We start from the raw sequence: 14296 nt of genomic DNA, 5'->3' as shown, positions 1-14296 counted from the left end.
AATCATGTCCCCCAGGGCAGGGCCATATTTGAACTCAGGGGGTCAGATCACAAACAGTTGTGATTGTTTAAATATTTCTAAGGTCAGAGACCACCATTTAAAAGTTATAGAAGTCTAAGAAAAATTTAGCAGTCTAACCTAAGGAAAATTTAGCAGTCTGTAACCTAAGGAAAATTTAGCAGTCTGTATCCTAAGGCAAATTAAGTAGTTTGTAACCTTAGAAAAATTTAGTAGTTTGTTAACTAAGGCAAATTTAGTAGTCTGTAACCTAAGGAAAATTTAGTAGTATGTTACCTAAGGCAAATTAAGAAGTCTGAAACCTAAGAAAAATTTAGTAGTCTGTAACCTGAGAAAAATTTAGTAGTCTGTAACCTAAGGAAAATTTAGTAGTCTGTAACCTTAGCAAAATTTAGCAGTCTCTATCCTAAGGAAAATTTAGTAGTCTGTAACATTAAAAAAATTTAGTAGTCTGTAACCTAAGGAAAATTTAGTAGTCTGTAACCGAAGGAAAATTTAGCAGTCTGTAACCTTAGAAGAATTTTGTAGTCTGTAACCTAAGGAAAATTTAGTAGTCTGTGTCCTAAGGCAAATTTAGTAGTCTGTAACCTTAGAAAAATTTAGCAGTCTGTAACCTTAGAAAAATTTAGTAGTCTGTAACCCAATGCAAATTTAGTAGTCTGTAACCTTAGAAAAATTAAGCAGTCTGTAACCTTACAAAAATTTAGTAGTCTGTAACCCAATGCAAATTTAGTAGTCTGTAACCTTACAAAAATTTACTAGTCTGTAACCTTAGAAAAATTTAGCAGTCTGTAACCCAAGGAAAATTTAGCAGTCTGTAACCGAAGGAGGATTTATCAGTCTGTGACCTTAGAAAAATTCAGTAGTCTGTAACCCAATGCAAATTTAGTAGTCTGTGACCTTAGAAAAATTTAGTAGTCTGTAACCTTAGAAAAATTTAGCAGTCTGTAACCTTAGAAAAATTTAGTAGTCTGTAACCCAATGCAAATTTAGTAGTCTGTAACCTTAGAAAAATTTAGCAGTCTGTAACCTTAGAAAAATTTAGTAGTCTGTAACCCAATGCAAATTTAGTAGTCTGTAACCTAAGGAAAATTTAGTAGTCTGTAACCGAAGGCAAATTTAGCAGTCTGTAACCTTAGAAAAATTTAGTAGTTTGTAACCTAAGGAAAATTTAGTAGTCTGTGTCCTAAGGCAAATTTAGTAGTCTGTAACCTAAGGCAAATTTAGTAGTCTGTAACCTTAGAAAAATTTAGCAGTCTGTAACCCAAGGAAAATTTAGCAGTCTGTAACCTAAGGCAAATTTAGCAGTCTGTTACGTTAGAAAAATTTTGTTTTTTGTAACCTACGAAAAATGTAGCAATCTGTAACCTAAGAAAAATTTAGAATTATTAAGAATTAATAAAAAAAAAAGTAAGAAAAATGATGGTCTATTCTATACTGTCTGCAAATTTGCAACTGAAATAACATGAATCTTCCATATTCAAGAATTGGACTTAGAAAAACAGCAATTTTTTGGATGATTTTATATTCATTTAAGATATTTAGTGATGAATATATTGAAAATGCATGTTCAATTGATAAATATTTTGATTGTTTCAATTGCTTACGGATTTAATTAATTTTTGTGTAAAATATTTTCATTTGTTAACTTTGACAGCAGTCTAATCGTTAGAACTGTTACAAACATAAAATCACATCACGCAGCATATCAGGTGGAGAGCACAGGCATACACGTGTATTATCTTTCGACGGATAAATATGACATGTGGTACTCGATTTTTAAGAACCAGTACCTCCTATGAAGAATTTTGATGACAAAAGAAGATGCATGCAGTAATTGCTAAAAAAAAGTTTGGAAAGTTTCAAAGCATTAAATTGCAATTCGTGTTTTGTCTTCTTTCATTTAATATCTGGACCACTAAGTTGGCTCTGGTATCAAACTTCAAACCTCTTGACGTGAAGTCTTCATGTTTTCCACATCACGCTGATCCTGTACATCTCTAGTATGGAACTATATTTAGGGTGACATATCAAAGTATGGAACTTTCCTTGTCATTCTACTTTAAAAATTGACCCCCTCCCCCCCCCAATTTCTTTTCCCCAGGATTTTGGGGAAAAATTGGGGATGCGTATTTTTCACGGGTATTTACTGTAGTCCTCAATTTATAATATAGGTCCTGAAATATAGCAAATTTTTTTTTTACATTCAAGAACAACAAAAATACACCCTTTGAATCATTTATTTTTCATATAACAAAAACGATTTTGTGTATGAGCTCTTTAAAACATGGAGACATTTTACAACTCGGGGGTTCTGTATGCAATGGTAAAATGGATAAAGTGCATATAAACCTTTCAAGTACATTGTATATCATTACGTATTGTTTGTTTCATCTATTCTGTAACAAGAAATTTCTTGGAATTGCTTCCTAATTTTGAAAAAACAAAATACTCTTTTAAGAGTAGGTATATACAGCAGTAAGTTTCTGTAAAGGGAAATAATTTGGGCCAAGAAAATTGGTATAATGAATTAAATTATCACCTTTACAAGTTGCTTTATTGCCTGAATATATGACATATATTTTAAGGAAAAAAAAATACAAAAATCAAACTCACAATTTCAACAATTAATTGAAATCTTATTAAGACATGTATTTTTTTTCAAGTTCTCGATTATACCAAAGATTTTCTTTACATTAAACACCTGTTGCAGAATAGATGAATCAAACAATATTATCTTGTACAAAATTCTTGTCTGCGACACGGCAGATTTACAAACATCTAGTGGTTATACACATAAAATAAGCAAAAATGGCTTTCTACAGTACTTATAAAACTTTTTCCAGTCATAAAAAGCCTTAAATGGTAACATTTCTTACTACAATCATGAAAGGTTTGAAAGTAAAATAAACAGATTTATAGCAGAAAATAAGGTTAAAAATGTAATTTTCGTTGATCATCAAAAACCCTTATTTCCAGATGAATCAACACCCATCAATCAGCACATACCTAAATATAACAAAACTTACCCTTGTGTATATACCTGTGATAGCCTAGTGTTAAAATGATGATGTACAATCAGAGTTGAGCCAAATCTGTGCAAGAAGACTACCTTCACATAAAAAGTCTGGGCCCATATTCACGGTTTGAAGTCTGAAACCTAAGACTTTTACTTCAGATGGGAAAATACTCCATTTGCAGTAGTTTTGTTTGTTGCAAATGTGTCCTGATAAAACTTCTTTGAGCTCTTGGTAGCAGCAGAATAAACACTTGTGCAATGTTTCATTAGAATCTATGCAAATTTACGGAGATAAATCATAAACACTTGCGGACAGTTTAATAAGAATCAGTGCAAATTTGATAGAGATTGATCACAAACACTTGCAAAAATTTTAATTACAATCTGTGCGTAAATACTTGCACAAAGTTTCATGGGAATCGGGGGAAATTTAAGAGAGATAAAACAAAGGCTAGATTTAGCAATCTGAGGGGTAAGTTTTAATTTCAGACTTTAAAACTCTGATGAATATGAGCCCAATGCTTATAAATGCCACCATTTTCTCTTCCTGCTTAACAAGATTGAAGAAAATAAGGCTTCATTATCAGACCACCTGTTAAGAAAGACAATTTAATTTTTTTCCATGGGTGGTCATTGCAGACAGGTTTGACTGTACATATCAATGAAATAACAGAAGTCAATTCAGAAAACAAAGTGCAGACTGTATAATGGAATTTACTGACTATCTGAGGACTTTGTACCAGTTTACTCTTCAACAGTGATATTCATACACAATACAGATGAAAAAGTTTCAAAAATACACTACAGTTTAAGGTGAAATGTGCCTAACCATTTTAAAGGAATTTTTATGTGAAAACATGACGAGTAAAAAGCAAATCGGTACTTGTTGACAGAAAATAAGGATACGCAAAAACAGTCTAATGGCTGTGAAATCAAGGTTCCCCAAAACTGGACGTCAATAGGTGCGTTTGAAGGTTTGCAGGGAAAAAAAGTTACAGAAATATCAAAAATGTAAAATACACATTAAATGAGAAATATGCTGGAATTCATATTACACAAAATGTTGAAATGGAACACTATAACTACAACTTGGGCACATTCCACCATTAGCAGTCTGTAACCTTGAAAAAATTTAGTTCTCTGTAACCTAAGAAAAATTTAGCAGTCTTTATCCTAATGAAAACTTGGGCACATTCCACCTACAGTTAAAGGTCATATTCCATATACAGTCAAACCTGTCTATAAAGACCACTCTTGGGAGAGCAGGTCTTTATTCACAGGTTTAAATACACTGTAAATGTTAAAATCGAAGCACCTATGAAAACAATGCTCAAAGTGCTGCAGCCAGCAATGGTCAAGTGAGTGGTAATTTACAATAGTTTATAAAATGACGGCCAATATTTCTGCCTCAAAACAGCTATAACTACCTAAAATAATCCTTACATAGTTTAAAACGAAACAATATCAGATTCTGACAGAATTAAAATACTGAACATTTTTTTTTTTTTAAATAGGACAGTTTTTTTCCCCCTCTACAGTATAGTACAAACTGCTATTTTAAAAACAAAAATTATTACTATCCAAAATGTTTTTTAAAATAAGGTCAAAATACATTTTTTGCTGTCCAAGTCCATTTGTCCAATATTTATAAAAACAATTAAATCTACTATACAGCTTTGACAGTTTAACACAATATATTACAATCTGGTAAATGATGTACAATTCAAGTGCAGTTTATATACTGACAGACGAACAGTTCCATTGGTTAAAAATTGTTTGCGCACAATTCTTCAAGAGAAAAATGCAGAAAATTTATATGTAAAACAACTGTACAGTGCGGTAAACAAAATGCTGCAAGTCACACACTTACAGTTTAGTGCTTGATAAAAATGCTGAATGTACAGCGCATAAATAACAAAATAGCTTTGTACAGTTTATTACAAATAACAATGCAGAATAAATAACAGATTATGATCAAAGATTTATCACAGCAGACAAAAACATACAATATTTGTGTTATTCTGTAAGGAAACATACAATATTTGTGTTATTCCATAAGAAAACACAATACAATAATTGTGTTTGTTCCACATAAAAAAATACAATGTGTTATTCCATGTACAAACATCTAATGTTTTGTGTTTTTCCATGTAAAAGCATATACAATATTTGTGTTGTTCCATGTAAGAACATACAATATTTAAGTTGTTCCACATAAAAAACATACAATATTTGTGTTGTTCCATGTAGAAACACCTTACGTTTTGTGTTTTTTCATGAAGAGCATAATACAATATTTAGTGTTGTTCCATGTAGAAACATCTAATGTTTTGTGTTTTCCGTGTAAAAACCTACAATATTTGTGTTGTTCCATGTAGAAACATCTAATGTTTTGTGTTTTTCCATGTAAAAACCTGCAATAGTTGTGTTGTTCCATGTAGAAACATCTAATGTTTTGCATTTTTCCATGTAAAAACCTTCAATGTTTGTGCTGTTCCAAGTAGAAACATCTAACATAAGTTATGCCCTATAAGATATAAAATCAAAATTTCAAAAAAAAAAATATGACATATTTATCTAATTATATAATATATCACTGGATATGTTAACAGACATTTTATACAAAAATATGCTGTTGTTTTTTTTTTCTATTCAGCATTACAGTTCTTAACATAATATTCAAGGACAATAACACAATTCTACTAAAAGAGAAAAAAGCTTGGTTAAATATGCACTTAAAAGCAACAATGCAAAGTATAAATTAAAGTACTGGATTTTATATTTATATTTTAACACTATAACCTACACACAGTAGAGTTTCTTTTAAACCACCATAAATACCATTAAAAACTTGATTAATATTAAACTAGAAAGTATGTGAATCAACTTTTTTTTTAGTGTGGCTGAGACTTCTAATACAGCTTTTCCAACTACTGCATACGTCTGTCCGTTTTAGTTACAATAAAATCAATGGAATTAAATTTTGTGATCTCTGGAAAATGGCTTTTTCGAGGGGCCAAAAAGAAATGATGATTAAAGTTTTTAAGGTAAATAAAAAATGTGAATCATATCACTACAATCCATGAAAATTAGTCCCCAGTGAAATACAATGCATCTTCAGTATTGTCTTTCTTAGTGGCATTTATGTGCTTGCAATATTTCAATAGCATGAGCAATTACGTATCATTGCTGAAAAAAATTTCACTATTCATAAATATTTCAAAAAGCAAAAAAAGTTACGACAAAATCCTAAAAGCTATTTAAAAAACAAAGGACAAAAAAAAAAACAGATTACATTCTTAGGGTACAGATGTGATCAATATCAGACTGGAACAATCCATATAAAACAGACATGGAAGTAAACCTTGAAAATGGACTCTTCCAATTCATAAAATGTGAAAGAATCTATTCTCATGAGATGCAAGAAAACCCTCTACAATGAACTGTTCCATTTTAAAAACATGGAAGAATCAGTCATTCCAAGATGCCAGAAAAAAAATCTCTAATGGACTCTTCCATCTTTTAAAAAATACAATGGGCTCTTCCATCTTAAAAATAACCAGATATGAGCTGCAACACACCAAGGAGCCTATGGCCTTTCAGCTACTACTGGGACTAGGTATATGAGTAGCTGAGTATATTATAAATTTTCTAACAAAAATGCAGAGCAAAACTAACCTATCTAATACATAAAAGAGACCAGAGATAGTATGTTATTGCTCTACATTAATGATTATTTATACTTTATACATGTACAACTTTGGTTGAGCAAATCTATTTCTAAGATGGCACTGCATTCTTAAAGCCTCTAATTATAACAGGTGCTATATATATTGTTGAATGTATACTGTAATGTATATACAACAGATTATAGACTGAAAAATGCACACAAGTAATGCCAGACATGGAATAACCAGGCTGTTCTCCAGGAAATGGCATATATTCATACCATATTGAGTGAGAAAAAAGAATACTGCCCACATTTCAGCACCAGAGCTAGTATTCATCAATCTTCAAAGTCTGAAAGATAAGTCTTCAGCTTTAAAATGTAAAATTTCCTTTTTTCTTTGTCACTGTTGAAATACCACAGATTGTAGTGAAACTTTGTATGTTTGACTTGCAAGTTCAAAGCTTCAGCAGCTACAAAATGCTCTCTTAAATTTCAGCAGAATATACTGTATGGCTTATTGAATAATTCGCATTATAAATTTCAGGATGAAGAGTAATAAAAAATTATAATTTAATTTGCCAAACTTTTTTTATAGTGCATCTCTAGTACTTGAAGGCCATAAAATTTTAACCTTTACCCTGCTAAATTTCTAAAAAGGACTGGTCAATCCATCAATTTGGGCAGAACCATTTATTAATTTAAGGGGTATTCACTGAAAGCGAATAGTGCAGACCACAATCAGCCTGCACAGACCTTGGTCTGCACTGGTCGCAAAGGCAGAATCACATGCCAGCAGCAGGCTAAAGGTTAATGAAGTGTTTGTTTTTGGTTTTACACCATTTTTCAACAGTATTTCAGTTATGTAACTACAGGATGTTAACCAAACGAGTGTTCTGAGATAACCTGTTGTTCCCTGCAAATAACTGCCAACTTCCCTACATGAATCAGAGGTAAAAATGGTTTAAGACATAACGTCTTGTACCAAATCATCACAGAGGACATATACATCACGTGGGGTCGAACTCATGACCAAAAGATCCATAGATACGCACTTTTTCTATTGCTCTTATTACTGTAGACGGGATTTATTGTTTATAGACATCACATCTGTGCAAAGTTTTATGCTACCTCAACAAAACTGTACAGACTTGAAAAGTTGATAAATATCCAGACTCTGGCCTTCAGAGAACAGGGGAAGCATATCTGTTGCAAACAGAAAGTTTTTTTTTTTTTTTTTTTTTTTTTTTGTTTTTTTTTTTTTTTGTTTTTTTCCTTATCTATGCATGAAAGAAGGAAAGTATGAATTCCAACCATTTCCCTAGAGAACAGTTAAGTTTTAATGTGGAGTGTAACATAAAGCACAGTAAATACAAGCAAAAATTATAAAATCATTAATAATGAAGCAGTTTTTGTGAAAAGAATTACAATTTCTAAAATGAAAGTTTACTATATGGATATTCTAAATGGATTCAAAGAGGGGATGAAGGAGTAGAGATGGGATGAAGGAGTAGAGACGGGGTAAAAAAAAATCAGCAATATACAATAAAGATCATCACATCTGGATTATTATGTATGGATAATATTTTCAACATGAAATAAAAATGGAAACTGACAGTCTAATTTTTTGACACCAAAAAAAAATGGGATAAACAATTACTGTGCCAGAACTGAAATATCAACTTTTAACCGAGTCACGAAAAAGTAAACGTATATTATTGTAAAAAGAAGATAAAAAACATACAATTATGCCTAGTTTCGGGTCTGTGTAGAAAATATAGTTTCTACAGTATAAAAAAAAATATCCAAATTTTTGGTGTCAAAAAGTCAGAACTCGGAACAAGAAAAAAAAAACAAACATGAAAAATATGTAATTATTACAAATAAGAACAAGAAAATGTAGCACACTTTTGGTAAAGGTAAAAATTGTTTAAAATACAAACAAGGAACAAACAAAATGACAATGAAAAAAATATACAAGATACATGATACAATGGTTTGGTCATTGTATGAACTTATCATTTTATGCTATTTTACAGGGCTAAAATATAAGCATTGTATTATATATACTATTATGTTAATGACAGAATTGGTGCCACTCATAATGCGGAAACCAATGTCTGGGCTTTTCAACCAGCAAGAGTCAAGATAGTAGTGAGTGCACATCCATACTGTACATTTATCAATAGTCGTAGTCCAGAATTTGCTTTTCCTAAATCAGTGTAGGTACAAATATCTCCGATTTGTTATATAAACTATCAAAGTTTAACCTTTAATACATCCAATATGTCTTCGAATTGACAAGCCAAACTGATACTATTTACTAAAGACAGATATGTTAACGTCACTATGTATAAGATTTATAAAGTAAGTTTGAATTTGTGTTGGTGTGTGGGTTTAATATTTTGAAATATTTCAATGCTACATCGCGCAATCTATTTATAGAATGGTTTGTACCCACAGCGCATACATGAATCTTGGAAAAACCAGATGTAAACTGAGTTCTGGAGTAAATCTATTTCAGAGCTTGTATACTACTGGTAAGCAATCAGTATGGATCTAGATCAAACTGCGCAGACGTGCAGGCTAATATGAACCTATACTGGTCGAAAAGCCCTAATGCTGATTTTCCCACAGTGGTACTACAGAAGTGTATCAAACTAAGTGTACATTAATTAAGTGTTAATAAACTGTTCTAACTTCTTCTTTTGACAAGCACAATTTTTTGTAACATATGTATTTTGACTTTTAAAATCAAACACAATTTTTGTATCAATAATTGTTAAAGCAAGTGTACACAATACACGTAACTGAAATACAAGAAGAAACATTTAAAATTCACTGCGTACCATGGTCTTCAAATTTTCTTATTTTAGTATATAAAATTGTAACAGTAATGTTGGCACAGTTTACCACAATTCAAAAATTTGAATTGGTTTCGGTTAACTTAAACTTACCCATAATTCATTATGCTTACTTTATACCCCTAATTCCAGCATAAATCGTTTATCATTGCAGTTCAAATTCCTAATGCAAGCTATACCTCGCTATAGTACAATATACCCCACTTAAAACCCTGATTTAATACAAACAAACTCACAAAAAGATTCTAGAACACATTCCTGACAACACTGATTAATCCTTTAATTTCTTAATATTAAAAGATTATCAAATACAATGTACCCCTGTTTTTACCCAGTCTACAATTATGTTACCAAATTATTCCAACTGCAACATCCACAATCCTTACCCAGAATTGTAAACACAGATATAATAAAAAAAAAACACCTTAAACTGCACAAGTTTTTTTTCCTTATTTTTTCTTTACCTAAAGTTCAGTCATGTTACAAAAAGAATGAATTCTTTCACCCAAAATTGTGCAGAAATACAATAATACTCCCAAGTGTTTCCAAAACCAATAATTTTACCCACAGTTTAATAATATTGTAACAATTCCCCAAATATCTCCCCAAAACTTAATAATTTACCCAAATCAAATAACAATCTTTCAATACCCAAATTTCTAAAACATTATTTAAACAATTTGTCACGTATGCAAATGCATCAATGCCATACCGTATCTCATTTTTATCAGTACCCATTTTAGAACTTGTAACACAAAATATTGCACTGGATAAGACACTTACATATTTAAGTACATACTGGTATCACAAATTCTGGTACTTAAGAAACAATTATGCCTGCCTTAACAACTTTGGTTCAGTTTAACTGAATAATTATGTACCTTTTCTTGCCAAAATTGAGCCGCGCTATGAGAAAACCAACATAGTGGCTTTGCGACCAGCATGGATCCTGACCAGACTCTGCGCAGTCTGGTCAGGATCCATGCTGTTCGGTAACGGTTTCTCTAATTGCTATAGGCTTTGAAAGCGAACAGCATGGATCTTGACCAGACTGCACTGATGCGCAGGCTGTTCTGGATCCATGCTGGTCGCAAAGCCACTATGTTGGTTTTCTCATGGCATGGCTCTTGTAAAAAAAATCTGTTTTCAGAAATTAAAAAAAAATTTTCGCAAGACCTGCACAGCATTCTCTAAAAGTTTTGATATTAAATCCACAAAATATAATTATAAACAAAAAGATTTAAACAAAAACGATTTATATAGAAGATGACTTACCAGTTATCTTTAAAAATTATAATCTTATATTACTTTGAAGCAAAATTAAGCCACTACACATATTTAAACTTCCTTAAAATCCAAGCCCTGATATGAACTGAATTTTTGAAGAAAGTGGATACTCAATGTTAAAAATTCTGAAGAATGGGTATATTAAAATAAAAGTAACATAAAAAATAACTTTTTTTTTATTTCTAACTATGGTACCATTCTAATAAGATATAGAAATAAAGAAAAATATGTAACGGAAACTCTTGATTAATGCATCATTTTAAAAATAAATAAATGTTGACAGCAATTAAACTAAAACTAGACCAGTTACACTTATATTAGCAGATTTTATTTGTATTAAATATATGTAACAAAACGAAATAAGGACAAACTGCTTTACTTATACTGGTAAGTCTTATTTATTTTATATAGACCTAATATTTGTTAATCCAGTTTTCTGGGTGTATTGGGACTTCTGTTATATTAATGAGACAATTTTCCTAAAGATATTGCAATTTCTTAAAGGCCCATAATGCTTTTGTTTGAATATGCTGCACAGCTACAGATATACAGATTAGCTTATTGACATTACATGATAAAATGCCCTTGTGATCCAACCCCTAACCATCTAAACTGGTTAATCAGATGATTAAGACCTTTATTATTTTGGTATGCTTTCCCTTCTCTTGAACATAAAACAAAAGCAGTATGGGCCTTTAATAAATACATTGATAAAATTGCATTCTATGCAGAGTAAAAAATTCATTTTAAAAATATCTCCTTCTATGTATATTGAGCAAAAAAGTATTTAAGTCACAATATCAACATACAGAAAAAAACTAACACTGAAGATTTAACAATGTACCGTCTTATGTCTTATCATGTATATTGCTTAGTAATAGTTCACAAACAAATGAACAATTTTCAGCCAACTGAGCCCCTGCTGAATAGTTAACAGTTTCATTTTACACATTATTTTAACCAAAAGAAATAATTACCCCAACCAGTAAAATTCACATCCATTTGTAAATTGAGTTTAAAGGCTATAAAGACCTATAAATGAGAACTATCTAGTACTAATCAAACTACCCTGAATGGTTCCGATACTTGACTTCCATAACTAGTAGATTTTAGAAAAATATCTTGGTTCCAATCAAAAATAAAAACTAGACTGGTACCAATATTTTTGTAAGTTTTGGACTGATCTCAGCATTAATAACTAGTTTACTTCTAAACCATTCTATAACAAATTGGCTGTTCAATCTGCATCAACACTGTATGTCAAACTTGTTTATAAAATATCACCAAGCATAGCTTGAAATTCATGACCAGTTCCCAGCTGATTTTTGTATCAATTATAGAGTACTGCATAGTTTTTGGCTAAAATAAGGAATGTAAATACATGTAGTTGGACATTTTATGGCTGTATGCATAAATGTGTAACTTGCACAATGTGTAGAGATATATGCCTGTGTAAATTAAGAGGATAAATGTACATATATTGTGGTGAAACAAACATAAATTTACAATTTAACTGCTTTTGACAACAGCAGTGTATATTTTAAAATTTAAATCAATATTTACATCTTAAATGGATCTATCTGCACCAAAAACTCATATAAATAACGTACGTTTAAAACATTAAAACAGGTTGGTTTCCATAGCGACATTTGTAACAGTGACATACCAACATTGGCACAAATCTGGATATAGCTTACTTCAATAGCACAGTAATTATTAAATTAATATCCGCAAATATTGGCACTTTAAATGGATTCTAATCGTGACTAACATTTTAAATTGCAGAATGTTAAAAATATTAAATATCAATAAATAAATATGGCTTCTTCCCTTCTATGAAAAAATTATAAATCAATGAATTAAATTTTCTTCTAAATCTAGTGAATGTGCAAAAACTGGAATAACGATTTTACATCTTTATGGGCTTCAGTGCTAGCAAAGCAGCATTTTGGTACTTGAGGTACATATGTTCAGTTTTATGCTGAAAAAGCAGAAAATTTTACACACAATATTTCTGTTGAGGCAGTTTGTAGATTAAGTTTGCTAATTTCCTTTTTAGGCATGAAAGCCGCCTGACATAAATACGAGTTGTTGTAGATATTTTAAACATAATATCCTTTTATGGGCATATAAGCCTGCTCGTTGTTTCGTTACCCAGATATATTTGTAGAGGAAGATTTTAATATCGAGTATTTCCCGAAACAGGCATAGCCAATCATACAGGCATATCAATTGATAAGTAGCATACTGAGTTTTCCTTGATGGGGTATATATGGAATGAGTCAGTTCAGTGTGAAAACCAACTGGTTTTGCATTCAATATTCCCAATCGAACTCTATGAGCCATTTTGTATTTCTGCAAGTTGGTTAAAATTTGCTTGTATAGGCATGTAAGCCAGTTGGTAAAAATTTCCTTGTAAATGTAAATATGCCAGTTGGTAACAATCTTGTCATATATTCAAATAAGCCAGCTGGTAAATTGCATAATTTCCTTGTATAGGCATATGATCCAGTTGGTTAAAATATCCATATATTGGCAATTACACAAGTTGGTACAATTTGTTACATATTCAAATAAACCACTTGGTAAAAATCTCCTTAGCCAGCTTGTAAAATTTCCTTATATAGGCATACAAGCTATTTTCCTTATACAAGTATGTAGCCAGGTGACAAAAAATTCCTTATATAGGCATATGAGCCAGTTGGTAGAAGTCAGGATCATCATCTTCTTCATCTTCAGAGTCTTCTTCTTCCTTATCCAGCTGAAACACACAACAGAAAAATAGATAATAAATTGCAATAAAGAACAAAGTGAAATACTGAACAACTTAAAATGAGAGTGGATTTTAGAATCAGTCAATCAAAAGGAACTGTTTTTGTTTTTGTTTTTGTTGGATTTAACGTCGCACCGACACACGATAGGTCATATGGCGACTTTCCAACTTTAATGGTGGAGGAAGACCCCAGGTGCCCCTCCGTGCATTATTTCATCACGAGCGGGCACCTGGGTAGAACCACCGACCTTCCGTAAGCCAGCTGGATGGCTTCCTCACATGAAGAATTCAACGCCCCGAGTGAGGCTCGAACCCACATCGATGAGGGGCAAGTGATTTGAAGTCAGCGACCTTAACCACTCGGCCACGGAGGCCCCTCAAAAGGAAGTGGTTATGTAGTTTTCGAGTACCCTGTCACCTTGACCTGTACCCTGTGACACTGTCTTTTGATCAGAAAATTACAGGAAACAACAGAAGTCATCCTTGGAGGTTGACAGCTTTATGTCTAACTGTTCCACAGTAACTGATCAAAAATCGTTCTGTCTGAAGTCACTGTCACCTTGACCTTTTATGTACAGATCCTCAAAACAATGAGATTCATTCACTTATTACAGACAATCACCTTTTTAAAGTTTGAAAGCTTTAGGCTTTATTCAAAGAGCACAAAG

General features: G+C 31.7%; 1 protein-coding gene across 8 annotated transcripts in view; it reads right to left on the bottom strand.

The window, feature by feature from the left end:
* Positions 1-2242: 2242 nt before the first annotated feature.
* The window catches only part of LOC123538548 (anion exchange protein 2-like), a 175804-nt gene continuing 163750 nt past the window's right edge, over positions 2243-14296 (bottom strand). For all 8 annotated transcript variants that reach the window (XM_045322722.2, XM_045322725.2, XM_045322721.2 and 5 more), the window contains one exon: positions 2243-13616. In XM_045322722.2, coding sequence (XP_045178657.2) covers positions 13536-13616 — 81 coding nt within the window. In that variant the 3' untranslated portion in view covers positions 2243-13535. The remainder of the gene's footprint in view (positions 13617-14296) is intronic.

This window comes from Mercenaria mercenaria, chromosome 18, assembly GCF_021730395.1.
Source record: "Mercenaria mercenaria strain notata chromosome 18, MADL_Memer_1, whole genome shotgun sequence".
NCBI classification, from domain to species: domain Eukaryota; kingdom Metazoa; phylum Mollusca; class Bivalvia; order Venerida; family Veneridae; genus Mercenaria; species Mercenaria mercenaria.
This window is presented reverse-complemented; position numbering and strand designations above follow the sequence as displayed.